Source organism: Elaeis guineensis, chromosome 9 (assembly GCF_000442705.2).
Source record: "Elaeis guineensis isolate ETL-2024a chromosome 9, EG11, whole genome shotgun sequence".
In the NCBI taxonomy this organism is placed as follows: domain Eukaryota; kingdom Viridiplantae; phylum Streptophyta; class Magnoliopsida; order Arecales; family Arecaceae; genus Elaeis; species Elaeis guineensis.
Window position 1 is genome coordinate 86,055,039 of NC_026001.2, and position 27,662 is coordinate 86,082,700.

A 27,662-nucleotide genomic window follows, 5' to 3' on the forward strand; every position below is an offset into this window, starting at 1 on the left:
CCTTCCATCCGACAGCTAGTAGCACACTTTCTGATGATATCTTATTGTACATTAGTTTGACCTATGATCAACTTGCTTACTCATGGTTAAGTTTCTGAATATTGCCTAGAAATATAGCCTTGACAACCTCTGGATCAGTTGGTGTATAATGAGAAAAACAGAATGGAGCTTCTCAAGCAGGTTGACGATTATAAAACCAGCATAGCAGATGTACCAAGGAAAAAATATAATACAGATAAAAAACCTCTACTTCTTTTCCCGTTCAATGAAACAGATGTAAAATCAAAATTACAGCTTATAACTTTTAAGCGTGCAGCTCACTGATTTGGATATCTCTGATCACCTTAATTAAAACATAATTTACAAAGGATATACACAAAAAAAAAAAAAAACAGCATTTTAATACAAAGATCAACAACGGGAGTGATTGTAAGTTAAAAAATGGCCCAAAAACAGCATTTTAATACAAAGATCAACAACGGGAGTGATTGTAGCTTAAAAAATGGTCCCAGATAATTTTTAATGCCTCTTGAACCATCTCTATAGGAGGGCTTATATCCAAATCACCATCCTACAAAGAATAAATGTAAATGTTACAAAACAGCCACAAATCATTAAGACAACGAAGGTGTCAATGCATCATATCTAGAAAAACCCTAATAAGATGCAGGATTATCCAGAGATTATGCAAATTAAGTTACAGCACGTATGTATCAATTTTTCATGCGCACACATCACCAACCAATGAAAATGAAATTTACCCATTCCATAAAATCATATAAGGTTTTTAAAATAATAATGATGATAATAATAATATTACAACTCTTAGTCATCACAACTTGTATGAGTGGTGATGGAAATGGAAGAAAGCACATCCAAACACTGAATACAAATGTCTACAAAGAACAATCCAACCCAATATAACATATCACCTTAAATTTATGCACTGAATCATTCCAGGCTACTAGCATGGAAGAGAAAAAGAAAATTCTTGTACAAGCTTTAAAGCAGAAAGGCAGTCCTGCACAAAGGAACTACTGGATATGCTAAAGGAGCTACTTGGATAAGAAAAATAGACAGCATTTACCCCAAAGGTAAAAATAGAGCAAAGGCATATCCACTTAACATTTTAACAACAAATCTAAATTTTGAATCACCATAAAAAGTCTGGATAATTGAAAAATAGAAGCTAATGATTAATTTCCTCATGGTCATAGGAATTAAAAGAACTGACCCTTAGGTGCTTGGATAGTCCAAGCAGCTTTAGTGAAACTTCATCAGCAACTTCCCCCATGGAAGTCTTATGATCAAATCGGTCAGCATGCCTTAACTTAAGCTTGAATGTCTGATTTTTATAAGCTTTGTGTTCAGTGTGCCAAACCCCAACTATGTTGAACCTTTCAGCCACAAACTCTTTTCCTAGAGGCCATCTCAAGCCTCCTTTCACATCGGGATCTATAATTGCAGAAGTTATAAGTTTGCCAAGGCCATCACTCTCCTCATCCTGGAACCAATGAAGTTAAGCAGAAAATGTTGTTGTACACAAACATCAAGTGCATTTAAGCGCATAGAATTTGTAACTCACATTCAGAGTCTTTACGATCCTTTTACTAGAAAGCATGAGTCTCAGGTCTACATCCTTATAGAGGCAAGATATATCTGACACTAGGTGCCGCACTTGGTTGAGTTCAATCTACGAAGGGTAAACAAGAGTTATCAGTCTATGAGAAATTCTTTATGCAAATACTCAATACCAAAAATACATACAAGAAAAGAAAATATCTTGCACATGATTTCATTGGATATCAAAAAAACAATTGCTCAAAGTTAGATAGGAACAGTTGAAATATTTAGATTCTAACATGGTGAATTCAGTGACATTTTATCCATGTGCCCCAGATTCAAGATAAAAATGGTGAAGCTATCGCATTTTTACGTCCTTATTCAAACAGATTTAAAAATTAAAGATATCAAGTAGCTTGAATTAAAGAGATATTGACAAAAGACCAATCATAAATGGTCTCGACATTCTGATGGAGAAAGCACCGGCCCAAGTTTAAACCTACACCCTTATTAAAGCTATGCATTTTGAAACTCCTCTCAAATGAGGCAGCTTAACACACGAAGAACCAGATTATCATTTTAAACCAAATGAGGTCTCTTCATGCACACTACAAAATAGCCAAGCAACCGACTACTGGTTGGAAGATTGTATCTCGAAAGTGCAAAGGCTTTCTGCTAGTTGTTACCTCATTTATCACTATAAAAAAACTAAAAGAATGTCTCATTGAATACTAGTAATAAAATCAAGAGTATTTGATAAAAATATCCAGGCCAATGCCATAATCTGCTAACAATGAAACAATAATACATATGTTAGGACATAAACAGATCTTGCAATGGATCCAACTCCCTAGACCCCGATATAAATCTGGCCCAATGCAGTTGAAATATGAAAATATATGTTTCCTGATACATTCAACCCACTAGACACCATTCAAACTCAGAATTCTGGCACACTCTATTAAATACAAGCATCAACAAATCATATTGATTTAGTTCAAGAAGACTCCTCAAACCCACACATGCCTTCAATAGCAAACCAAAATGATTGGCCTCAAACAATGCCCAAAAAAGGTTCTAAAGATGGATATCGCAGCCCTCCAGGTTTATCTCAGCAGAAATGAAAGAACCAGAAAATCTGGAAAAGACCAAGATATTCTGATATATCAGCAGACATAAAGGAGTCAGGATGACAAAACATCCACCAATACATAATTCCTAGATTAACTTCCTTTTTAGTCATTAACTTTAAACATTTAATAAATGAAAAAAACTATTTATGATTGTAAAGAATGACAGAACAATCAAACATATTTTTATCTAGCAATATACCAGTTGCTATCAAGAAAGATGGTAATGGCTGCAATTTTACATATACCACATCCATTGGTGGCCATTACCAGCACAAACCGCATCTCAGCTCAATGTCTTGGATTTCAAATGCTGCACCAAAGACTCCTTACCTCACAGAATCTACCTAATGCCGAAGCTCATGATAGAGGTTATTCAAGATGGTTTTAATGCAATCACTCTCCCATAGTATCATGCCAGTGCAAGAAAAGTAACAGTCAGCCACCAATAACAAGATTCCTTTTTCCAATCATTGCTTATTAGTATGCCACATCAATACAAATTCACTAAATTAATCTATTTCATCACAGCAGTCATCCAATTTTATTCTTAATGATAATTAACTTACAGGTTTGATAATTGACAACACATTTATGATTTGCTATAGGTGATCGTACTCTATAGTGTTTTCCTCCCATCATTTTCATGAACTCCCACAAACAATATAACTACGGCAAAAATAGATCTTGCCAATTAAGATGCCCTAGCATTTATCAATTGCACCTAATAAGAGAACCAGGGACTCCACTAATCATCATCTGTGGGTAACATGACATGCTTTCAAGCCTGTACATATAGATTATCATATATGATTTTCTGATATGTCCAAGACTGAAAATAGCAAAATAAACAATCTTTTCTATGCCAAAAGCACAGAACTAGCTTCCTTTATTACCAAGAAACTCGATAAATTTGAAGATATGAAAAGGACCATGCATATTAAAATCTTTTACAAACACGTTAAATGTGGTTACTAATTGTCTCTGTCTATAATATTTCAGAAAGAGCTAGCTGGGGTTATCTGTTCAGTTTTGCTACCTAAAATGAGATTATGCTATCCCAAATTTTGTTAAAAAATGAAAACAGTTAACTATAGTGCCATATTTACCAATGATTCAAAATACCATAATCCTGTTAAGTTTCTCTCAAATCCCTCATGACCCTTCTGTTCTCTCTATGTCCAGCCTCCAGAATATCTACACATAACCAATCCCCTCCAATCTGCTCTCTACAGTTCTCTAAGCTTGCAAACAATCTCTTTCTTTTTTATCCAGAACATCTAAATTTGAAGACTAATCAGCCCACCGCCCACCCACACCAAACAGAAGAAAGGAAAAAACTTCCTGTTTAGTTAATTTTCCACCCAATTACATCCCAATTTCAAGGCCACATCTGGTTTCTCTCTTATCCGCAGGATATGGCAATCTTTCTCTCCTACAAAACCTCCATTCACTTATATAAAAGTTAATTTGATTTGGCAAATAAGCAAAATCTCTTAAACGACGATGTTTGACAGGATTCTAAGATATCCTCTGTTTCAGTTAAAGAACAGTAGAGCTTTCACTAGATACATCTTCATTTCTCCCACCATGCAAATGGCTGCACCTACCTCCAAGCCTCCTTGCCTGCTCTGTGTGTGTGCGCGCGCGCGTGCGTACGTGCGCATGTGTGTAGGTGTCTCCCCAACCCAACCTCCCTTGTTTCCTATCATTGCCACCTTACCATCCCCTTCTTAAGTTCCCTCTCCCAACCTTAATAAATTTCCTCCGAGTATTTCCTAACTATCGGTACATTAATAGAAAGGAAATTGATTAGGTCACCGTAAATGGAGACTGCAACCTAGGAAGTCAGGGAGATTTGAGCAAAGGAGGGCTCTCTTAAGATCAATGAACATTGATCTTGAGAGGCACATCTTAAAAGGCACACCCCTAATCTGAGTTTATTTTCTGGGTTGCAGACACCACTCATGGTCACCTAACATACTCCTAATTAACGAGAGCAAGTGCATATGAATCAAGATATAAATAGTTTCTCCAGGCAAGGTGTCAAAAACCCTTCTTAACTACCTTTATGTTCCCATTTTTTATTGACTAATTTTTTTATTGACACTACCTAACTTTAAATTTAAAAATCAAAATATTTTACTTGTTTTGCACGTAGTTGCTAACTAATGTGGTTTGTTGGTGCAGAATTCCGCCGACGCCGGAGAAGCTGGAGTCGAGGGGGTCGCGTCCGCCATCGGGACCTCAAGGAAAGTCTAAACCGGAGTTGGGGTTGCTCCGGCAAGACCCTCCGATGCTCAAGTCAGTACTCTGCCTCAACAGAAATGGAGTGCTCGAATGAAAATTTTAGCAGAATTTTGAGATAGAGTTTTTGAGCTTAGAGAAGAATGTATCTGGGATCCCTTTTTATAGATGGAGAGTACAACTGATTGACAGCGACGTTCGTAACTGCCTGGTAGTGGGCCATTCGGGGCCACGCGAAGTTTGCTACGAAGAGTAGTGGCGTCAAAAGACCGTTCAGGGCCACGTGGAGTTTGTTATGGAGAGTGGAGTGGTGTCCGTTGTCGCGACTTGCCAGAGAGTAGTGGAGCTTCGTAGAATCCATTACAGAAAGTGGAGCAGAGTAGTGGCCATTGTTGTGACTTGCCAGAGAGTTTGGGTCTGATGGCTGAAGCTCGACTGGGGCGTCTGATGGAGCGGAATGACTCTCTGTCTCAGCAGTTTAGGAAAAGCTCGAATGTTTCCGAAGTTGCTGACGAGTCCACTGTTGTCGGGTGCCTTGGGCGCTGATGCTGCAGGTGAAGTCATCTACTGTAGAAGCTCGGACGGGGACTTTCTGTTGGAGAAGTCCGATTTCATGAGGAATCCGACAGAGGGTCGACCAACAACGTAATTCGGGAGGCGTTGTGGAAGTTCGTCCGCTGGAGGAGGCCGGATGGATCTGTGGAAGGTCGGCTGGCACTGTCGAAGGTTGATGGCCGGAGAGGTACGGAAGACACCAAAGACAGTCGGTCACTGTAGAAATCCGCTGCTGGAGCACGTCCGTTGTAGAAGTTCGTCCGAAATCCAACCGCTATAGAAATTCGAACGGAGTCCGATTCCTGTAGGAGTCTGGAAGGAGGCCGCTTACCGTAGAAGCCCGGATGGAGACCGGTTGCCGTAGAATTCCTGCCATTGGAGAAGCTCGATCCTTGACGAAGTCCGAAAGAGGTGCAGAGTAGAGATCCTGTCGGTGGAGCCTGTTCGTTGTAGAAGCTCGTCTGTGATCCACCCACTGTAGAAATTCGGATAGAACCCAGCCCTGGTAGGAGTTCGGATGAAGTCCACCTGCAATAGAAGTTCGGGGTAGAGATCCGGCTTTTGTAGGAATTCAGATGAAATCCGGAAGGCGGTCGACCGCCGTAGAAACTTGGATGGAGTCTGGTTATTGTAGAAGTCCTGCCGTTGGAGTAGCTCGGATATTGATGAAATTCGGAAGAAGTTCGGAGTAAAGTTACTCTTGGCAGGAGGTCTGGAAGAGATTCAGAGAATAGTCGATCACTATAAAAAATCAGCTGATAGTAAAGCCCAGAAGCATTTGGAGCAGTCCGGTAGATGAATGGGGGAGCTCATTATTGGAGAAGTCCGTATGCTGTTATGGAAGCTCGGACGGTCGAGGGAGTTCAGGAAGACACAATACAAAGTCGGAAGCGGGAAAAGCCCTGAAAGGATCGGCCTTTTACAAACTTCGGCTGGGGATATTTTATACCCAACACCATCCCCCTACTTCCGAGTTCGGGTTCCGAATGAAAGAAGTACAGAAAATTTTCACAGCCGAAGTTGCCTCCTTCGATTTTCGTACTTGGTTGTTTCCAGATATTTTGGCGTTTGGCGTGCTGGTGCTGGAGCCTTTTCGAATCAAGGCGATCTGAAAAGATTTTTTCGAAATTCTCGCTGGAGTGCTGCTCTAGGTACGGTGCAATAATGGTTTTACCAGTTGTCGGCCACTTTCAGTCGCCTGCCACGGTGAGTGGGCCACGCGCGGTTATAGATCGACCAGAGAAGACCTGCAGTCATTATTGCACCGGATCCCGTCGCCTATTTAAACCCGCCTCCCTCCTTCAGGGATCTCATTTTGTCCGAGAGTTTCTTCGGTCCCTCCTTCCTGAGAGTTCCTTTCTTCCTCAGCGTCCCTTTTGGTTAGGCATTCTTCGAGTCGTCCCCATCTCTGCCTCTCTGCATCTTTCAGACCAGCCTAGGTTAGCTCCAGAACTCTCCCTTTTTCGCGGCTTTGTTTCTAAACTGTGCCGATCTTCCTTCGTTGCAGATATGGACGCGGACGTGGCTCGGATATTAGCCAAGAGTCTCAAGGCCCACAAGAGAGAAGGCGCTGCAACTTCTGGGTCAGCGAAGAAGGCGAGGGTAGAAGAGACAGATCCGGCCGTGCTTCGCCTTGATCGCCCAAAGCCCGTGCTTGTGATACATCTTCGACTGTGAGTACTTTCCGATCCTGCGGAAGGGGGAAGCAGAAGGGGGACTGAAAGAAGAAGTCAGGTACTTAAAGCAATCCTCGATGATGGCTGGAACCGAGAGTTCGAAGTCTGATGAAGCCGAACTTCCTCAGAACTTTTTTGCCTTTTATTCTATGTATTCCTTTCCTTTCTCGTTGCTCTCTTTTTTTTTGTTGGCCTTCAAAGGCTTTGTAACGCACACTTTACCAATGAAATGAAAAAAAAATTTCGTTACCTTGTCCTTTCTTGCATTAAGTTGTCATTTACCGAACTTCTTTTGTCTTCCGTCTTATTCGACGTCGGCTTTGTTTGAAAATTCTTCCTGGTCATCGCCGTATTGATTCGCTCTTAGGGACTGAAGATTTTCGATAAGGATTTTCTTCCTCGTTGAGACGAGGTCTCTTGAACCTCGGATGTAGTTCATTTATTATTATTATCTTTTTTTTTTGGTGTAGCTCGTCGTTTTTTTCTTCTTTTTTGTGTTAGGACGAGGGTTTTCCCTTCTGCTCCTAACGGGATTGTAGGGATGTAGAGGAGTTGCTGAGGGGCTTTTCCCTTCATCCGATCTCAAATGATCAGATCTTCGTTTGTGTCAGGACGAGGTTCTCCTCCTGTTCCTGTCACAATCAATTTCAGCTCATATTAGGACGAGGTCGGCTGTGGGGGCATGTAAGGGCCGTTGTAAGGGCCTCTCCTCCCTTCCGATCTCTAAATAACTGACCTTCGACTTTACTCATGTTAGGATGAGATTCTCCTCCTATTCCTAACATGGCTGTGGGGGCACATAAGGACCATTGTAAGGGCCTTCCCCCATCCGGTCTTTAAATAACCGGACCTTCGACTTTGCTCATGTTAGGACGAGGTTCTCCTCCTATTCCTAACATGGCTGTGGAGGCACATAAGGGCCGTTGTAAGGACCTCTCCCCCCATCCGATCTTTAAATAATCGGGCCTTCGACTTTGCTCATGTTAGAACGAGATTCTCCTCCTGTTCCTAACATGGCTGTGGGGGCACATAAGGACCGTTGTAAGGGCCTCTCCCCCCATCCGATTTTTAAATAACCAGACCTTTGACTTTGCTCATGTTAGGACGAGGTTCTCCTCCTGTTCCTAACATGGCTGTGGGGGCACATAAGGGCTGTTGTAAGGACCTCTCTCCCCATCCGGTCTTTAAATAATCGGGCCTTCGACTTTGCTCATGTTAGGACGAGGTTCTCCTCCTGTTCCTAACATGACTGTGGAGGCACATAAGGGCCGTTGTAAGAGCCTCTCCCTCCATCCGGTCTTTAAATAACCGAACCTTCGACTTTGCTCATGTTAGGAAAAGATTCTCCTCCTGTTCCTAGCATGGCTGTGGGGGCACATAAGGGTCGTTGTAAGGGCTTCTCCCCCCATCCGGTCTTTAAATAACCGGACCTTCATTCGTGTCAGGATGAGGTTTTCTTCTTGTTCCCGACATGCTTAATTTTGATTGTCTGAAGGAGCTACTCCCTGTCGTCATAAGCTTATACCAAAAAAAAAGATATGCAAATTATGAAAGAAACTTTTATTTAAGGCAAAGTCAACGGTAGTACATTCGTAGATTTTTCAAATTCCATGATCGCGGAAGATCTGCTCCTTCGAGCTCTTTCAAATAGTATTTTCCGGGCCGAACCACCTCCCTGACTTCATACAGGCATTCCCAGTTATGGGCAAGTTTCCCTTGATTCTGAGGTTGTGAGACAACGGCTCGCCGAAATATCAAATCCTCCGCTTTAAAGGCCTTGCTCTTGACCGAGAGTTGTAGTAGCGGGCCACTTTCTGCTTGTAGGCAGCCATTCGAACTTGAGCTGTTTTCCACTTTTCTTCTAATAAGTCGAGGTTGGCTTTGAGATCCTGTGAGTTGCGCTGCTCGTCGAATGCCACAACTCATGCCGACAGGAGTTTGAGTTCGATCGGGATCACGGCTTCTATTCCGAAGACTAAGGCAAAGGGGGTCTCCCCTGTGGGCAGTTTTTGGGTAGTTCGGTATGCCCACAACACATGATAAAGCTCATCTGCCCAAGTTTTCTTTGCTCTTTCAAGTCTCGCCTTAATCCCTTGCAGCAGAGTCCTGTTAGTAACCTCGGCTTCACTGTTTGCTTGCAGATGGGCCACTGACGTGAAATTATGGGAGATGTTTAAATCCTCACAAAATTCAGCAAACCTTGCCCCAGCAAATTATCGTCCATTATCAGTAATGAGAGTTCTGGGTAGGCCGAATCTACAGACAATTGACTTCCAAACAAAGTCCTGCACCTTAGCTTCTGTAATTTTCGCCAAAGGTTCAGCTTCGACCCACTTGGTGAAGTAATCAATTGCCACCGGGAGGAACTTCTGCTGCCCGAATGCTAGAGGAAAAAGTCCGAGGATATCCATCCCCCATTGTGCAAACAGCAATGGGGCACTCAAGGGTGTAAGTTCGGAGGCAGGTTGCCTCTGGATATTTACATATCTCTGACACCGATCACACCTTCTGACATATTCGATGAAGTCGTGGTACATAGTAGGCCAGTAATAGCCTTGTCGGAGCAGCTTGTGGGATAAAAATCTGGCCCCCAGGTGACTTCTGCAGACTCCCTCATGTACCTCCCACAAGACGAAGTCGGCCTCAGAAGGTCGGAGACATTTCAAAAGAGACAGAGTACGACCTCTTGTACAGCTTGTCTTCATAAAGAATATATCGGGAGGCCTAGTTCCTAAGCTTCCGAGCTTCTTTTGCATCAGAAGGAAGAACCCCATCCTTGAGATATGCAACCAGTGGGTCAATCCAGCTGGATTCATGGTTGATCTCCATCACAAGCTGCGATTCTTCCGTACTTGGGCACTTCAGAACCTCGAAGAAGACTTCCTTGGGCAGTTCAGCCAGAGCCAGTGTAGCCAACTTGAAGAGAATGTCGGCCCTGGTATTTTTGCTCTTGGAATCTGCTTGATGTCAAAGCGCCGAAGGCAGGGACGATCTCTTTCACCTTTTCGAGGTACTTGGCCATACTGTCCTCTCGAGCTTCATAGTTTTCGCTGACTTGTCCCACCACCAGTTGGGAGTCATTGTAGACTTGGAGCCGATCTACTTCTAACTCTTTGGCGATCCTCAATCCTGCAATCAGAGCTTCATATTCTGCTCCATTATTTATCGCAAGAAATTCGAAGCGCAGTGCGTACTCCGTAATAATTCCTTCTAGATTAACCAAGATCAGACCCGCGCCTGCACCTGACATGTTGGAGGAACCGTCCACGTAGAGAGCCCAAAAACCATCGGGGAGATCCGTTCTTTCTTCAGGGAATTCAACTGGAGCCCTGAGTTGTCGGCTTCACCTTGTTCAAGTTTGGCCTCTTCCAGAATAGTACACTCTACTATGAAGTCTGCTAATATCTGGACTTTAATCGCCGGTCGAGGTTGATAGTTGATGTCGAATTCCGTGAGCTCGACTGCCCATTTCGTTATCCTTCCGAAAGCATCAGCTCGATGCAAAACCGTCTTGATCGACTGATCGGTGAGCAATGTTATGGTGTGCCCTTGAAAGTAAGGTCGGAGCCTTCGAGCTGCAATCAACAAGACATAAGTTAGTTTCTCTAACTTAGTATACCTGATTTCGACGTCTCTCAATACCCGACTGATGTAATAGATCGACCGTTGAATTTTTGTTTCTTCCTTAACCAGGACTGCTGCGAGAGCCACGGAGGTGACCGCAGGTACAGGAACAACTCCTCTCCGGATTCGGGCTTTGCCAATAGCGGGGGTGAGCCGAGGTAGCTCTTTAATTTTTCGAATGCTTGCTGGCATTCAGTGGTCCAACAGAAGTTCTTCGGCTGCTTGAGGGTCTGAAAGAAAAACAGGCATTGTTCGGCGACCTTGAGACAAAGCGATTCAAAGCTGCTACTCTCCCAGTAAGACGCTGAACTTCCTTTATTAACTTCAGGGCGGTCATTTCCTGGATGGCTATAATCTTTTTCGAATTTGCCTCGATCCCGCGCCCCAACACCATGAAGCCCAAGAATTTTCTTGAGGTTACTCCAAAAGCATACTTGACCGGGTTCAGCTTCATCTTATATTTTCGGAGGGCGCTGAAGGTCTCCTCTAGATCGACGACGTGGTTCTTTATGGATTTGCTTTTTACAAGCATATCGTCCACGTAGACCTCCATGTTGCGGCCGATCTGCTCTTTGAAGATCTTGTTCACCAGCCGTTGATAGGTCGCCCCTACATTTTTGAGGCCAAAAGGCATGACCCTGTAACAATAAAGACCACGGTTAGTAATAAAATGATTTTTTCTTCATCCTCCGATGCCATCCTGATTTAATTGTAGCCGAGAAATGCATCCATGAAAGTGAGAAGCTCGTGGCCCGAGGTTGCATCCACTAATTGGTCAATTCTGGACAGGGAGTAACTATCCTTCGGGCAGGCTTTGTTTAGCTTTTTGAAGTCTATACACATCCTCCACTTGCCGTTCGCCTTCTTGACGAGAACCACATTGGAGATCCAGTTCGGGTAGTTGACTTCTCTGAAGAACCCGACCTTCCGGAGTTTATCAACGTCCTCACTATTGCCACTTGCCTTTCCAGTGCATGACTTCGGATTTTTTCCTTCGTCGGCCGATGTTTGGGATCAACAGCCAGGCGGTGTTCCATGACTCCCGTATCAATCCCTGGCATGTCCGTCGGGACCCAAGTGAAAATATCCGCATTCTTTTGTAGAAAATTAATGAGCTGTGTCCGTACCTCTTCTCCTAGGTTAGAGTCGATCTTCACCACATGCTCCTCATTCCCATTGTTCAAAGGAATTGAGACAAGATCTTTAGTTGGCTCACCCCGTTCTTCAGCAAGGTCGTCGCGAGTGTCCAATCCATCAACCGGACAGGGATCGGACTGTCCCTTTCTCTGAAGGGCTATGTTGTAGCAGTGTCTTGCCAGGACTTAATCTCCTCTGAGCTCTCCAACTCCTTGGCTAGTAGGAAATTTCAGCTTCAAGTGGTAGGTCGACACCACAGGTCAGAGGGCGTTGAGGCTAGATCGGCCGAGTATTGCGTTGTGGCAGACGATGCCCTCACTACCAGAAAATCCACCTACGCTCTTGATTGCTTTGGATACCGGCCTGCAACCAGGTTAGAGTTATTACCCCTTCCACTGGCATAGTATCGCTAGTGAACCCTACCAATGGGGAGTTTATCGGCCCTAATCGACCATTCGGAATGGACATTCTCGAGAATGCATCGTAAAACAGAATATCGATCGAGCTTCCACTATCAACAAGAATGCGGCATACATCATAGTCGGCAATATTTAAAGAAACTACAACCGCATCATTATGTGGGAATTGAATCTCACGGACATCTTCTTCAGTAAAGGTTATAGACTCTTCAGTCCTCTGCCGTTTGGGCAGTACGGCCAATCCACTGGCTGCTTCCTGTCGGGGTCCTCCAGAGATGGTGTGGACGATCTCGGTTGGAGGCCGTTCCTCCCTCCTTGGTGGCCCTGACTGTGGTAGGGCCCTTGGTCGATCCTTCCTTCAGATCGGCGTCGGATGAATCTGTCGAGCCGACTTCGTCTGATGAGCTCCTCGATTCGTCGGTTCATCTCTTGGAATCTTTGATCCAGGAGATCCTCTCGGCTGCGAGTCTCGAGGGTCTTCTGGTGGAACGGAGGTAGGGATTCTCCGGAGGTGGAATCATGATCGGACGGAGGGCTCTCCACCTTCTGCTTCCCCTTTTCGGAGAAGATAAGGCGACTGGCCCAAGTGGCCCGCCCGGTCGCCGGATTCTGAAACTCCGGCGATGCTCTTTTCAACTGCATCGATGTCTGTGGCTGTTGCTGCATGGCTTGCACTGCTTCGGTGAGGCCCCTGACCTACTGAACCAGCAAGTCGAATTGCTCCATGCCGACTACCGTTGCCAGAGGAGGAGCCTGAAAAACTGAAGACGAGATCGGAGCCTACAGAGCTCGCGGAGGCCGTGGATCGCCTAGTGATGCCTTTCGGGGAGGCATCAGGTGGAGATCTGGCAGGAGAAGGAGAAGAAGATGTCGGAGAAGATGACCGGAGATAGTCCCATTGAGCACTCCTTTAAGAACAAGGGTGTTGGTGCAGAATTCCCCGACGCCGGAGAAGCTGGAGTCGAGAGGGTCGCGTCCGCCGCCGGGATCTCCAAGGGAAGTCTAAACCGGAGTTGGGGGTGCTCCGACAAGACCCTCCGACGCTCAAGTCAGTACTCTACTTCAACAAAAATAGAATGCTCGAATGGGAATTTTAGCAGAATTTCGAGATAGAGTTTAAGCTTAGAGAAGAACGTATCTGGGATCCCTTTTTATAGATGGAGAGTGCAACTGATTGACAGCGACGTAAATAACTGCCTGGTAGTGGACCGTTCGGGGCCACGCGGAGTTTGTTACGGAGAGTAGTGACGTCAGAGGACCGCTCAAGACCACGTGGAGTTTGTTATGGAGAGTGGAGTGGTGTCCGTTGTCGCGACTTACCAGAGAGTGGTGGAGCCCCGTGGAATCTGTGACAGAGAGTGGAGCAGAGTAGTGGCCATTGTCGTGACTTGCCAAAGAGTTCGGGTCTGATGGCTGAAGCTCGGCTGGGGCGTCTGATGGAGCGGAATAGCTCTTTGTCTTAGCAGTCCAGGAGAAGCTCGGATGTTTCCGAGGTTGCTGACGAGTCCACTGTTGTCGGGTGCCTTGGGCGCTGATGCTGCAGGCGGAAGTCATCTGCTGTAGAAGCTCGGACAGAAACTTTCTGTTGAAGTTCGATTTCATGAGGAATCCGACAGAGGGTCGACCGACAACGTAATTCGAGAGGCGTTGTGGAAGTTCGTCCATTGGAGGAGACCGGATGGATCTATGGAAGGTCGGCTGGCGCTGTCGAAGGTTGATGGCCGGAGAGGTACGGAAGACACCAGAGACAGTCGGTCACTGTAGAAATCCGACTGCTGGAGCACGTCCGTTGTAGAAGTTCGTCCGGAATCCAACCGTTGTAGAAGTTCGGACGGAGTCCGGTTCCTGTAGGAGTCCGGAAGGAGGCCGCTTACCGTAGAAGCCCGGATGGAGACTGGTTGCCGTAGAAGTCCCGCCGTTGGAGAAACTCGGTCCTTGACGAAGTTCAGAAGAGGTTCGGAGTAGAGATCCTGCCGGTGGAGCCTGTTCGTTGTAGAAGCTCGTCTGTGATCCACCCACTGTAGAAGTTCGGACGGAGCCCGACCCTGATAGGAGTTCGGATGAAGTCCACCTGTAATAGCAGTTCGGGGTAGAGATCCGGCTTTTGTAGGAATTCGGATGAAATCCGGAAGGCGGTCGACCGCCGTAGAAACTTGGATGGAGTCTGGTTACTGTAGAAATCCGACCATTGGAGAAGCTCGGACATTGATGAAGTCCGGAAGAAATTCAGAGTAAAGTTGCTCTTGGTAGGAGGAAGTCTGGAAGAGATTCAGAGGGTAGCCAATCACTGTAGGAAGTCGGCTGATAATGAAGCCCAAAAAGCATTTGGAGCAGCCCGGTACATGAATGGAGGAGTTCATTATTGGAGAAGTCCGGATGGCATTATAGAAGTTCGGACGGTCGAGAGAGTTCAGAAAGATGCCACACAAGGTCGGAAGCCGGAAGAGTTCTAGAAGGGTCGGCCCTTTGCGAACTTCGGCTGGGAGGTATTTTATACCCAACACCAGTCCCCCTACTTCCGAGTTCGGATTTCGAATGAAAGAAGTACAGAGAAATTTTCACAGTCGAAGTTGCCTCCCTCGATTTTCGTACTTGGTTGTTTCCAGATATTTTGGCGTTTGGCGCGCTGGTGCTAGAGCCTTTTTGAATCGAAGCGATCCGAAAAGATTTTTTCGGAATTTTCGTTGGAGCGTTGCTAAAGGTACGGCGCAATAATGGTTCTGTCAGCTGTCGGCCACTTTCAGCCGCCTGCCACGATGAGTGGGACACGCGGCGGTTGTAGATCGGTCAGAGAAGATCCACGATCATTATTCCGCCGGATCTCGTCGCCTATTTAAACCTGCCTCCCTCCTTCAAGCATTTCACTTTGCTTGGAAGTTTCTTCAGTCCCTCCTTCCTGAAAGTTCCATCCTTCCTCAACGTCCTTTTCAGCCTTAGGCGTTCTTCGAGTCGTCCCCATCTCTGCATCTCTGCATCCTTCGGACCAGCCTAGGTTAGTTCCAGAACTCCCCTCTTTGTTTTTTCTCTTGCTGTTCTTCTTCCATTTTTCTTCTGTTACATTCCATCTGTTCGGTTTCCCACGAACTTCCCGTTTCTTATTTTTTTCCAATTTTTTTGGGGTTTTAGGATTTTTGTTCGATTCAAAATATCCCCAACACTTCCTCCTCTAGCAGTTCTAGGAGTTCATCCGTCCCAGCTCCCCAAAACCTTAGCTCTGTAGATGAACCTTGTTCGATCTTTGTACCAGACACCATCCCCAGCTCTCTGACTTCGGAGGAACTCTCACTGATTAGGATTCAGTACGGGGTTCCTCCGGAGTATGAGCTGGAGCTTCCGGGCCGATTGACCGGGCTAGCGCTCCTCCCCCCGGCTGCTTCTGTTTATACCAAAAAGCTTTCCGCACAAGGCTTCGACTTTCGCTTCCACCTTTTGTTATTGCTCTCTTCCGCTTCTTAAACATTTCTTTAGTTTCTGTTGCGCCAAACTCCTTTAGATTTCTGATAGGATTTCTTTCCCTCTGTAGTTTAGCTGAAGTTCGGCCGACTCTTTCTTTGTTTAGGAATTTCTACACCTTCAAGCGTCATCCCTCGACAAAGGACTGGTGGTACTTCTCCTCTCAGTTCGGTAGAAAGGGGTTGCTGAAAGGTGCCCCCTCTTCTATTCATAACTGGAAGGAGAGGTTCTTCTACGTCCGATGCCCGTCCTTGGAGCTGGGGTTGCCCCCCTGGGGCTCCCTGAGGGATTCCATCCGCCGGGCTTCTAGCTTGGGACAGGACGATCTTGAAGCCTCCAATAAACTCGAGGCTTATCCAACCCCTCTTCTCTCCAACCTCCTGAAGGAACAACTCTTGTTTAACATCGGCCTAAGCCCTCTCAACCCTGCCGGTATATATATATATATATTTTTTTTTTTTTTTTTTTTGTTCCTTTGTTAAGCTGTGTCGGTCCTTATTTACTGCAGATATGGACGCTGACGCAGCTCGAATGCTAGCTCAGGGTCTCAAGACCCACAAAAGGAAAGACGCAGCATCCTCGGGGGCGGCGAAGAGGGCAAAGGCAGAAGAGACCAGCTCGACCGCGCCCGCCCAGGCGGCCATTACCGTCGACTCTCTCTCTGACGTCAAGCTCGCAGTCCCCCGAGCCTCTTTAAGGAGCCCCCGACCAAGGTTCCTGCTCTAGAGGCTCGATCCGAAGAGGCACCGGGGGCCGAACGGAGAAGGAGAAAGAAGACACTGGCCCGCAAGAGCCGCAGCAGCAGGGCTGCCATCGAGGAGGCCGATGGCTCCGAAGAAGATTCGAGGGAAAATTCCTTCAACAATAGGGATATAATAAAGAGATTGGTCGACGGGTGCATCCTGCTCGAGATCGTCCACAGGACCGTTCACGTCGATCCTGAGCAGCGGGTCTGGGACTCTCTGAGGTCCTTTCTCGAGGTAAGTCAATTTACTCCTTTCTTCTTCTCGTCTCCTTGCTTGGCTTATTCCTCAGTTTTTATATTGACTTTCTGACCGCTCTTGTAGATTGGACACCAGCTCATCGCCAACATCGTGTCGATGAACAATGCTAGAAAGGAGATTGCCCAAGCGGAGGAAGATCGCCAGGCCGAGGCCGCCCGCCTTAAGGAGAAGATCGACGAAGTCGCAAGTCTCCAAGAGGCGCTGCAGAAGGAGCAGACCTCGGCAGACTTGAAGGCCACCTTGGAGGAAAGAAAGAAAGTAGAGGTCGAGGTCTCCGAGTTGAAGGTGCAGATCCCGATCCTAGTTTCAGAGGCAATGGTCCGGGCAGTGGAGGAGTTCAAAACCTCCTCCGAGATGAGGGATCTGAAGGTCGAGTTCGGCCAGGCCGCCTTCATCAAGGGCTTTGAGCTCTGCCAAGAAAAAGTGGTCGGAAAGTTTCTCGAGCTGGACCTCGGCTTCCTGGATAAGGCGTCTGATGACGAAGTCGGGCCCTCTGAAGCTACTGCTGGTCTTCCTCCAGCCGAGACTTCCTCAACTGCTGTGGCTGCCGCGGCCGATCTTCCGGAGGTGCCGAGCTCCCCCATTTCTACCCCAGAGGTTCGAAACCTCTAAATTTGTATTCTCTCTTTTTTTTTGCAACATTCCTCGTTCTCTTGTACTTAAGAACAACTTAATCAATGAAACCGGGTTCTTCTTTACAGAGGGCTCCTCTTTTTTAGTCTGCATTCCCTTTCTTCTCTTTTGTTTTCTAGCCCTGATTCGTGTTGTGGCGTTCTTGTCTTCCAACGACAGTGCCCCACCGAAGCTCTTCCCTTACCATGAGGAATTCCTCAAAAGTCGATGGTCCGGGACCTCAGAAGGAAAGTTCATCGTCTGATGAAGAAATCCAAGAAGCTGGATGACGAACTTCACCGACTGAGGAAGAGCCATTCGGAAGTCACTACGGAGGCTGCTCACTTTCGGGACCTCCACAAAAAAGGCTTCATGGACTACACCTGGAGGAAGGCTAACTTCGTGAAGAAGCTTGAGGAACTCCGAAAAAATGCCAGCGATCGATCTTGGACTCAGGCTTTCAAGATCAGCTCCCTTGAGGTCGAGCTGGCGACTGCACGGGAGAAAATCGGTCAGTTGGAAGGGAGCTCGTCCTAGCTCACAACTCAGGCCGACCGCGACCGAGACTGGTCGAAGAAATTCTCCGATCTTCAGAAGCAGCTGCAAGACACCGAGACGAACTACAACGCCTACCGAATCGGCTAGTGCGGACAAGTAGACGACTATCGAAGGAAGCTCAGGACGGCGACCGACGAGATTGTCCGCCTTCAGAAGCAGCTGTCTGAGAGAGTCCAGGCAGTCTCTACACAAGGCTCCGACGAGCTCCGCTCCTTGAGGGGGACCATGGAAGAACTGTCCGTGGCCCTTGGGCAGGAGAAGGCCGAACTGCAGCGGCTGAAGATTCAGCTGGTCTACGAGCAGCAGACAGTCAAGGATGCCGAGGCGGAGTCCGAAGTTCTGAGGAAGAGGCTTCGGGAGTCGGAGGGCGAGAGTTGGCGGTTCCACCAAATGTATCGGGAGATGCTGTTAAGAAATAAAGAACTGGAAGAAGTCGAAAACTTAAGACAATCCTCGATGATGGCTGGAATCGAGAGTTCGAAGTCTGAAGAAGTCGAGCTTCCTTAGAGCTTCTTTACTTTTTACACTATGTATTCTTTCCTTTTCTTGTCGTTTTTCTTTTTTGGCCTTCAAAAGCTTTGTAATGTACACTTCACTAATGAAATGAAAAGGAGATTTTTCGTTACCTTGTTCATTCTTGTATTAAGTTGTCGTTTATCGAACTTCTTTTGTCTTTTGTCCTTTTTGATGTCGACATTGTTCGAAGATTCCTGATCGTCGTCGTGTTGATTTGCCCCTTTTGTTCATGATCGAAGGTCTTTTCGAGGCCACTCGAGTTTGACGCTTCCTCTCGGTATTCGAACTTGGGAACCCGAACTTTTCGTTACCTTGAGGAAGTCGATTTTCTCCTGCCAGTGTTGGATTCCCTCTTGGAGACTGAGAGTTTTTGACAAGAGCCTCCTTCTTCGTTGAGACGAGGTTCCCTGTGTCTTTGATGTAGTTTGTTTTTCCTTTATCACTGGCATGGCTTATCGCTTCCCTTTTTCTCTTCCTCCTCTCTTTTTTTTTTGTGTTCGAGTGAGGGTTTTCCCTCTACTCTTAATGGGGTTGTAGGAGTGTAGAGGAGCTGTTGAGGAGGCTTTCCTCCTTATCCGATCTTGAACGATCGGGTCTTCGTTTATGTCAGGACGAGGCTCTCCTCCTGTTCCCGACGCAGTCGATTTCAGCTCATATTAGGATGAGATTCTCCTCCTGTTCCTAACAGGACTGTAGGGGCACGTAAGGGCCGTTGCAAGGGCCTCTCCCCCCATCCGGTCTCTAGATAACCGGTCTTCGACTTTGCTCATGTTAGGACGAGGTTCTCCTCCTGTTCCTAACATGACTTTGGAGGCACATAAGGACCATTGTAAGGACCTCTCCCCCCATCCAGTCTTTAAATAATCGGACCTTCGACTTTGCTCATGTTAGGACGAGATTATCCTCCTATTCCTAACATGGTTGTGGGGGCACATAAGGATCGTTGTAAGGACCTCTCCCCCCATCCGATCTTTAAATAACCGGACCTTTGACTTTGCTCATGTTAGGATGAGGTTCTCTTCTTGTTTCTAACATGGCTGTGGGGGCACATAAGGACCGTTATAAGGGCCTCTCCCTCCATCCGATCTCTAAATAACCGGACCTTCGACTTTACTCATGTTAGGACGAGGTTTTCCTCCTGTTCTTAGCATAGCTGTGTTTCGATTGTCTGAAGGAGCTACTCCCTGTCGTTACAGGCTCATGCCAAAAGAAAAGATATGCAAATATGAAAGAAACTTTTATTTAAGGCAAAGTTATTGGTAATACATTCGTAGATTTTTCGAATCCCATAGTCGCGGAAGGCCTGCTCCCCGTCGAGATCCTCCAGAGATGGAGTTGATGATCCCGATTAAAGGCCGATCTTCAGGCTGCTCTTCCCTCTTTGGCGGCTTTAGTTGTGGCAGGGCTCTCGGTCGATCCTCCCTATCTTCAAGCCGACATCGAATGAATCTGTCGAGCCGACTTCGTCTGATAAGCTCCTCGATCTCGTCTCGGAGCTGAATGCACTCCTCCATGTCGTGACCGTGGTCACGATGATAGAGGCAGAACTTGTTAGGGTTGCGCTTTCCGGGGTGTGTGCATATCCTTTCCGGCTTTGGCAGCTGCTCCCTGACCTCCATCAGCACTTGAGCTTTTGGAGCATTGAGGGGGGCGTAGCTGTGGAATCTTCCTGGGGGAGAGCCCCGCCGAATTATGCGGTCCGGACTTTTCTACCTACGAGCCCGGGGAAGAGTCTGGACATGCTTGTGTCCGAAGGGAGTTCAAGAACGTGGCCGAGCTTCACTCGACCCTTTTTCAACTGCGAGCTTGCTGGAGTCGCCCGCCTGCCGCTCCTTCGCGGCCTCCTCGTCCTTCAGCTTGAAGGCTTCCTCTGCTCGGCATATCCTTCAGCTCGAGCCAGCAGATCAGTGAAGTCTCTGGGATACTTCTTTTCCAGGGAGAACAGAAGATCGTTCTTTTGAAGACCGCTCTTCAGGACGGCCATTGCAACCGATTGGTCCAAATTCCAGACCTCCAACGCAGCAGCGTTCAAACGATTGACGTAAGTTCGGATGGATTCTCCCTTCTTTTGCTTGACGTTGATGAGGGACTCCGAACCTCTCCGAGGATGCCGGCTGCTGACGAAATGAGCAACGAACTGGTAGCTCATCTGGTCAAAGGAGAAGATAGTACCCGACTTCAGTGCCGAGTACCAATTTCTTACTGCTCCCTTCAAGGTAGATGGGAAAGCTCGGCACAGGATGGCGTCTGGTGCGCCATGGAGCAGTATCATAGTCCGGAAGGCCTCCAGACGGTCAACCGGATCCGAGGTCCCATCGTAGCTCTCGAATTGGGGGAGCTTGAAGTTCGACATGATTGGTTCCTACATGATCATTTGATAGAAAGGAGGGTCAGTGCAGATGTCCTCACCGTAAGCAGTGAGAGCACGACGGAGCTCTTCGATCCACCGGTTCATCTCCTGAAATCTTTGATCCAGGAGGTCCTCTCGACTGCGAGTCTCGAGGGTCTTCTGGTAGAACAGAGGTAGGGACTCTCCGAGGGTGGAACCATGATCGGACGGAGGGCTCTCCGTCTTCTACTTCCCCTTTCCGGGGAAGACAGGGCAAGTGGCCCGCCTGGTCGTCGGATTCTGAAACTCCGACGATGCTCTTTCCAGCCGCACTGATGCCTGCGGCTGCTGCATGGCCTGCACTGCTTCGGTGAGGCCCCTGACCTGCTGAACCAGCAAGTCGAACTGCTCCATGCCGACTGCCGTTGCCGGAGGAGGAGGAGCCTGAAAAACTGGAGACGAGGCCGGAGCTTGTAGGGCTCGCTGGGATCTGGCCGCGGAGGCCGTGGATCGCCTGATGGATGCCTTTCGGGGAGGCATCAGGTAGAGATCTGATAGGAGAAGGAGAAGAAGATGTCGGAGAAGATGACCGAAGATGATCCCGTTGAGCACTCCTTTAAAAACAAGGGTACTGCGAAGACACAGCCCTTCCTCTAGCGCCAATCCTGTTGGTGCAGAATTCCGCCGACGCCGGAGAAGCTGGAGTCGAGGGGGTCGCGTCCGCCGCCGGGACCTTCAAGGAAAGTCTAAACCAAAGTTGGGAGTGCTCCGGCAAGACCCTCCGACGCTCAAGTCAGTACTCTGCTTCAACAGAAATGGAGTACTAGAATGAAAATTTTAGCAGAGTTTCAAGATAGAGTTTAGAGCTTAGAGAAGAACGTATCTGGGATCCCTTTTTATAGACGGAGAGTGCAACTGATTGACAGCGACGTCGTAACTGCCTGGTAGTGGACCGTTTGGGGCCACACGGAGTTTGTTACGGAGAGTAGTGACGTCAGAGGACCGCTCAAGACCACGTAGAGTTTGTTATGGAGAGTGGAGTGGTATCCGTTGTCGCGACTTACCAGAAAGTGATGGAGCCCCGTGGAATCCGTGACAGAGAGTGGAGCAGAGTAGTGGCCATTGTCGTGACTTGCCAAAGAATTCGGATCTGATGACTGAAGCTCGGCTGGGGCGTCTGATGGAGCGGAATAGCTCTCTGTCTTAGCAGTCCAGGAGAAGCTCGAATGTTTCCGAGATTGCTGACGAGTCCACTGTTGTCGGGTGCCTTGGGCGCTGATGCTGCAGGCGGAAGTCATCTGCTGTAGGAGCTCGTACAGGGACTTTCTGTTGGAGAAGTCCGATTTCATGAGGAATCAGACAAAGGATCGACCGTCAGCGTAATTCAGAAGGCATTATGGAAGTTCGTCCGCTGGAGGAGGCCGGATGGATCTGTGGAAGGTCGGCCGGTGCTGTCGAAGTTTGATGGCCGGAGAGGTACGGAAGACACCAGAGACAGTCGATCACTGTAGAAATTCAGCTGCTGGAGCACGTCCGTTGTAGAAGTTCGTCCGGAATCCAATCGCTGTAGAAGTTCGGACAAAGTCCGATTTCTGTAGGAGGCCGCTTACTGTAGAAGCCCGGATGGAGACCGGTTGCCGTAGAAGTCCCACCGTTGGAGAAGCTCGGTCCTTGACGAAATCCGAAAGAGGTTCGGAGTAGAGATCCTGCCGGTGGAGCCTGTTCGTTGTAGAAGCTCGTCTATGATCCACCCACTGTAGAAGTTCGGATGGAGCCCGACCCTGGTAGGAGTTCGGATGAAGTCCATCTGCAATAAAAGTTCGGGATAGAGATCCGACTTTTGTAGGAATTCGGATGAAATCCAGAAGACGATCGACCGCCGTAGAAACTTGGATGGAGTCTGGTTACTGTAGAAGTCCGACCGTTGGAGAAGCTCGGACATTGATGAAGTCCGGAAGAAATTCGAATTAAAGTTGCTTTTGCAGAAGGAAGTCTGGAAGAAATTCAGAGGGTAGCCAATCACTGTAGGAAGTCGGCTGATAATGAAGCCCAAAGAGCATTTGGAGCAGCCCGGTACATGAATGGAGGAGCTCATTATTGGAGAAGTCCGGATGGCATTATGAAAGCTCGGATGGTCGAGGGAGTTCAGAAAGACGCCACACAAGATCGGAAGCTGGAAGAGTCCTGGAAGGATCGGCCCTTTGCGAACTTCGGCTGGAGGATATTTTATACCCAACAAAGGGTACTGCGAAGACACAGACCCTTCCTCTAGCGCCAATCCTGTTGGTGCAGAATTCTGCCGACACCCGAGAAGCTGGAGTCGGGGGGGTCGCATCCGCCGCCGGGACCTGCAAGGGAAGTCTAAACCGGAGTTGGGGTTGCTCCAGCAAGACCCTCCGACGCTCAAGTCAGTACTCTGCCTCAACAGAAATGAAATGCTCGAATGGGAATTTTAGCAGAGTTTTTAGATAGAGTTTTTGAGCTTAGAGAAGAACGTATCTGAGATCCCTTTTTATAGATGGAGAGTGCAACTGATTGACAGCGACGTCCGTAACTGCCTGGTAGTGGGCCGTTCGAGGCCATGCGGAGTTTGTTACGGAGAGTAGTGACGTCAGAGAGCCGTTCAGGACCACGTGGAGTTTGTTATGGAGAGTGGAGTGGTGTCCGTTGTCGCGACTTGCCAGAGAGTGGTGGAGCCCCATGAAATCTGTTACAGAGAGTGGAGCAGAGTAGTGGCCATTGTCGTGACTTGCCAGAGAGTTCGGGTCTGATGGCTGAAGCTCGGCTGAGACGTCTGATGGAGCGGAATGGCTCTTTGTCTCAGCAGTCCAGGAGAAGCTCGGATGTTTCCGAGATTGCTGACGAGTCCACTGTTGTCGGATGTCTTGGACATTGATGCTGCAGGCGGAAGTCATCTGCTGTAGAAGCTCGGACAGAAATTTTCTATTGGAGAAGTCCGATTTCATAAGGAATCCGACAGAGGGTCGACCGACAGCGTAATTCGGGAGGTGTTGTGGAAGTTCGTCCGCTGGAGGAGGCCGGATGGATCTGTGGAAGGTCGGCTGGCACTGTCGAAGGTTGATGGCCGAAGAGATACGGAAGACACCAGAGACAGTCGGTCACTGCAGAAATCCGACTGCTGGAGCACTTCCGTTGTAGAAGTTCATTCGGAATCCAACCGCTGTAGAAGTTCGGACGGAGTCCGGTTCCTGTAGGAGTCCGGAAGGAGGCCGCTTACCGTAGAAGCCCAGATGGAGACCGATTGTCGTAGAAGTCCCACAGTTGGAGAAGCTCGGTCCTTGACGAAGTCCGGAAGAGGTTCAGAGTAAAGATCCTGTCAGTGGAGCCTGTTCGTTGTAGAAGCTCGTCTGTGATCCACCCACTGTAGAAGTTCGGATGAAGCGTGGTCCTGGTAGGAGTTCGGATGAAGTCCACCTGCAAAAGAAGTTCGGGATAGAAATCCGACTTTTGTAGGAATTCGGATGAAATCCGGAAAGTGGTCGATCACCGTAGAAACTTGAATGGAGTCTGGTTACTGTAGAAGTCCGGTCGTTGGAGAAGCTCGGACATTGATGAAGTCCGGAAGAAGTTCGGAGTAAAGTTGCTCTTGGTAGGAAAAGTCTGGAAAAGATTCGGAGAATAGTCGATCACTGTAAAAAATCAGCTGATAGTAAAGCCCAGAGAGCATTTGGAACAGTCCGGTAGATGATGAGGGAGCTCATTATTGGAGAAGTCCGGATGCTATTATGGAAGCTCGGATGGTCGAAGGAGTTCAGGAAGACGCCACACAAGGTCGGAAGCCGGAAAAACCCTGGAAGAGTCGGCCTTTTACAAACTTTGGCTGGGGGTATTTTATATCCAACACCTAATGTGGTTTATTACTACATTTTTCTTTATATCCTATTTTTATTCTCAGGGCTTTTTATATATATACCTTTGCAAATATAGCTCATTGCATATTTATGCTTTGAAAATAACTATTTACATATATACTCCACAAATCAATTTGTTTTTTGCAAGCTGCATGGTTATGCCTGTTAGATTTTTGGGTGAGGTGTTAATAAGTAACTAGTTTATACATATTTTATTACCCCTTTATATTAAAGATGTATATAAAAATACAGCTCTTTCTAACACAAACTATATGCTAGATTTTACAAGGATATTAACATAAAAGGGTGGTAGTGTCAATGACACTCAAAACAATTATTTACTAATACCCAAAAATCTAATGGGAAGGGCACCCATGCAACAACTAGATGATTTGAGGGTACATATGCAGATAGTGATTTAAGGATGGCAAATATGCAATAAGCCATATTTGAAGCAGTGCATACGCAAAAAATCCTTGATTATACACTTGTAAGTTTTATGCTATCATTTTTTAATCCAAGTTCAGTTCTATATGTTTGGTTTTCTATATTTTGCTCTGTGGTTAGTACTTCATTCTTCTTCTTATTTTGTCGCATTTTCTCTGTGTTTGAATTTCTTATGTTTGATTTAATACATTCAATTTATACTTTCATTAATACATACTATTAGACATGTCATTTTTATTCATTATATTATTTTTCTATTTCAAACTTTTTAGGTATTCTTTTGCATTAGGTACATATATATACAAACATGTCAAGAAAACTTGTTTTAAATTTCGATAACGTAATTTTAAAACTAGTTCTTAATTAAAATGATTAAAAAATAATTAGTGGATTATATTGAAATTTTGCTGTTCTAGTTCTCTACGTCATGCACTGCACATGCTAGCTTATAAGTTACCACAAGACAAGGAAGTATGCTTACCTTATAAATTTCAAGTTCTCCACCTTTTGTGGTTGTACACTTGCATGAAATAGTTGAATCAGGTCGACATTTGTCAAATACCTGAATTGTTAAAAATGGTTGTGAATGTTTATCAATCAAAGCAACTAAGAATGATGTTCTCTTCTAGTAAAACAGACAAAGAATTGTCACTTGCCAAAAAAAAAAAAAAAGAAAAGCTTCATTAAGCATCCAGAAATAGTTTTACCACTTAAAATGTTAATTTCTTACCTTCACATGGTAATGCTCTTTTGCTGACTCAAAGTCAAATCCAATCGTAGGAACTAATCGCTGAATCTCTTCCATGTATTCATTAGGAACATTTGTATAAAATAATTTATGCACTTGATTCCGTGCATCTAATTTGGCAGCTGTAGCGTTTGTGATGGAGTTTAAGCAATCTGAAGGGTCTCTGCATCACACAGAAAAGGAAGAAAATAAAGTGAACCAAACAACAATGGACTTTTATTAATTTCCATAGCTAGCATTATGATTTTGTGATTCTTGGTTTTTATAATAAGTTTACTTTGTACACCTCATGAGGTCTCATGAAATTTGCTTCAACTAAATTTTATTGTCATAAATTCCACAGCATTCACATGTCATACGAAACATGCAGCCCAATTTACTCTACAATGCCACATGAATATGAACATAAGTAGAACACTAACAATCACCAAAGAGTCTAAATAGGCAAGAACAGGAATGATGTTTCTGGGATTCATATGCATGAATCATATTTCATCGACAGAATATTGAATAAAAAAGGAAGCTTTCATAATTTTTCTTTGATCGATTTATTGTTCATGATTTTCATATTGACATCTTCCAAGCATGCTTTACAAGTTCATTGTGTTCATTATTACCACTCCTTATAATTTTAAATGATAGAAACAGTTTACGTTTCAAATTTCTAAGACTTAGACATGGTGAAAAAGATTGCAACTGGGGGGTGGACAAGTTGAATGATCTTTTTCTCCTTTTTCTTCCTCTAGATGGTGGTTCGCAGTATTGGTCCATACCAGGTGTACTGTCTCTTGCTAGTAGCGAACCGATACAAAGTACTGCCCCATACCGAAGTGCCGGTCCTAAGATCCAGAATGTATTGATACTGTACCAGTGCAGGGACCACAATGGTGATGCAAACCTTCCTTTGGATGGATTAAACTAATTATCTAGCACGAAATAAATGTCTATGTTGTCTATCATAATATTGTGTCAAGATACCTCCTTTGTCTGGTTTCCAATCAGCTCGAGTTGGCAGTACCATAACGGAAGTATGTGAGTTCAGAAAATACAAGAATTCAAGGAAAACGCACCAAAAACATATCAATATGTAGAGAAATTCAGTGACCATGTGTACACTTACACTTAAAAAAAGCAAACTTTCCTGGGGAAAAGAAATGAGAGGACCATACCCATGAAACAAAATTTTGCCAAAGCGAGCCACAAACGATAGCTTAATCTCCTCATTCTCAGAAGCGATCTCGTTCCTCGCACTCCCCGCACAAGCAAGGAGGTCCGGCAAGATCCTCTCCGCTATCGACGCCCACAGGCGCTCGTCGGCGGAGCCCACCGGTGGGTCCGCTCCGACGGTGAGGGCCAGAGGCTTCCCGCCGAATTTCTTCTCGATGATCTCGCACGATACGGGCTCCAAGTGGAAGGAAGCGGGGTTCAGGTCGCCTTCACCGGCGAGCCACCACCGGGAGATGGAGTGCGGGGCGTAGATGATCTTGGACGAGCGGTTGTGGGAGGAATTGGCGTTCTCCCGCCGACCCTGGCCGCCGGGCTTGGAGCCAAGGTGGAGGCCCCTCTTGAAGCTGGGGATGAGAGATTCCGGGACCGGCGACGGCTTCTCGGCATCCTTGGAGTGGCGCTTGTGGGGAGGGATGTAGGCCATGACGTTGAAACCCTGACCCCAGAGTTCGAATTTGGATGGAGCAAGAGACGAGAAGGAAGAGAGGCGGAAGGGGGTGGAAGGGAAAGTGAAAACACCACGCAGCAGCACTAATTAATTATTT

The 27,662-nt window shown here is 46.5% G+C and overlaps 1 protein-coding gene across 1 annotated transcript; it reads right to left on the reverse strand.

Moving 5' to 3' along the window:
• Positions 1-227: 227 nt before the first annotated feature.
• LOC105034751 (uncharacterized) lies at positions 228-27,662 on the reverse strand. Its single transcript, XM_010910014.4, has 6 exons — positions 27,060-27,662; positions 25,873-26,053; positions 25,624-25,704; positions 1,586-1,693; positions 1,235-1,504; positions 228-571 (listed from the first exon to the last, which is right to left on the reverse strand). The coding sequence occupies exons 1-6, from the start codon at positions 27,539-27,541 to the stop codon at positions 473-475; spliced, it is 1,221 nt and encodes a 406-aa protein (XP_010908316.1). The 5' UTR covers positions 27,542-27,662; the 3' UTR covers positions 228-472.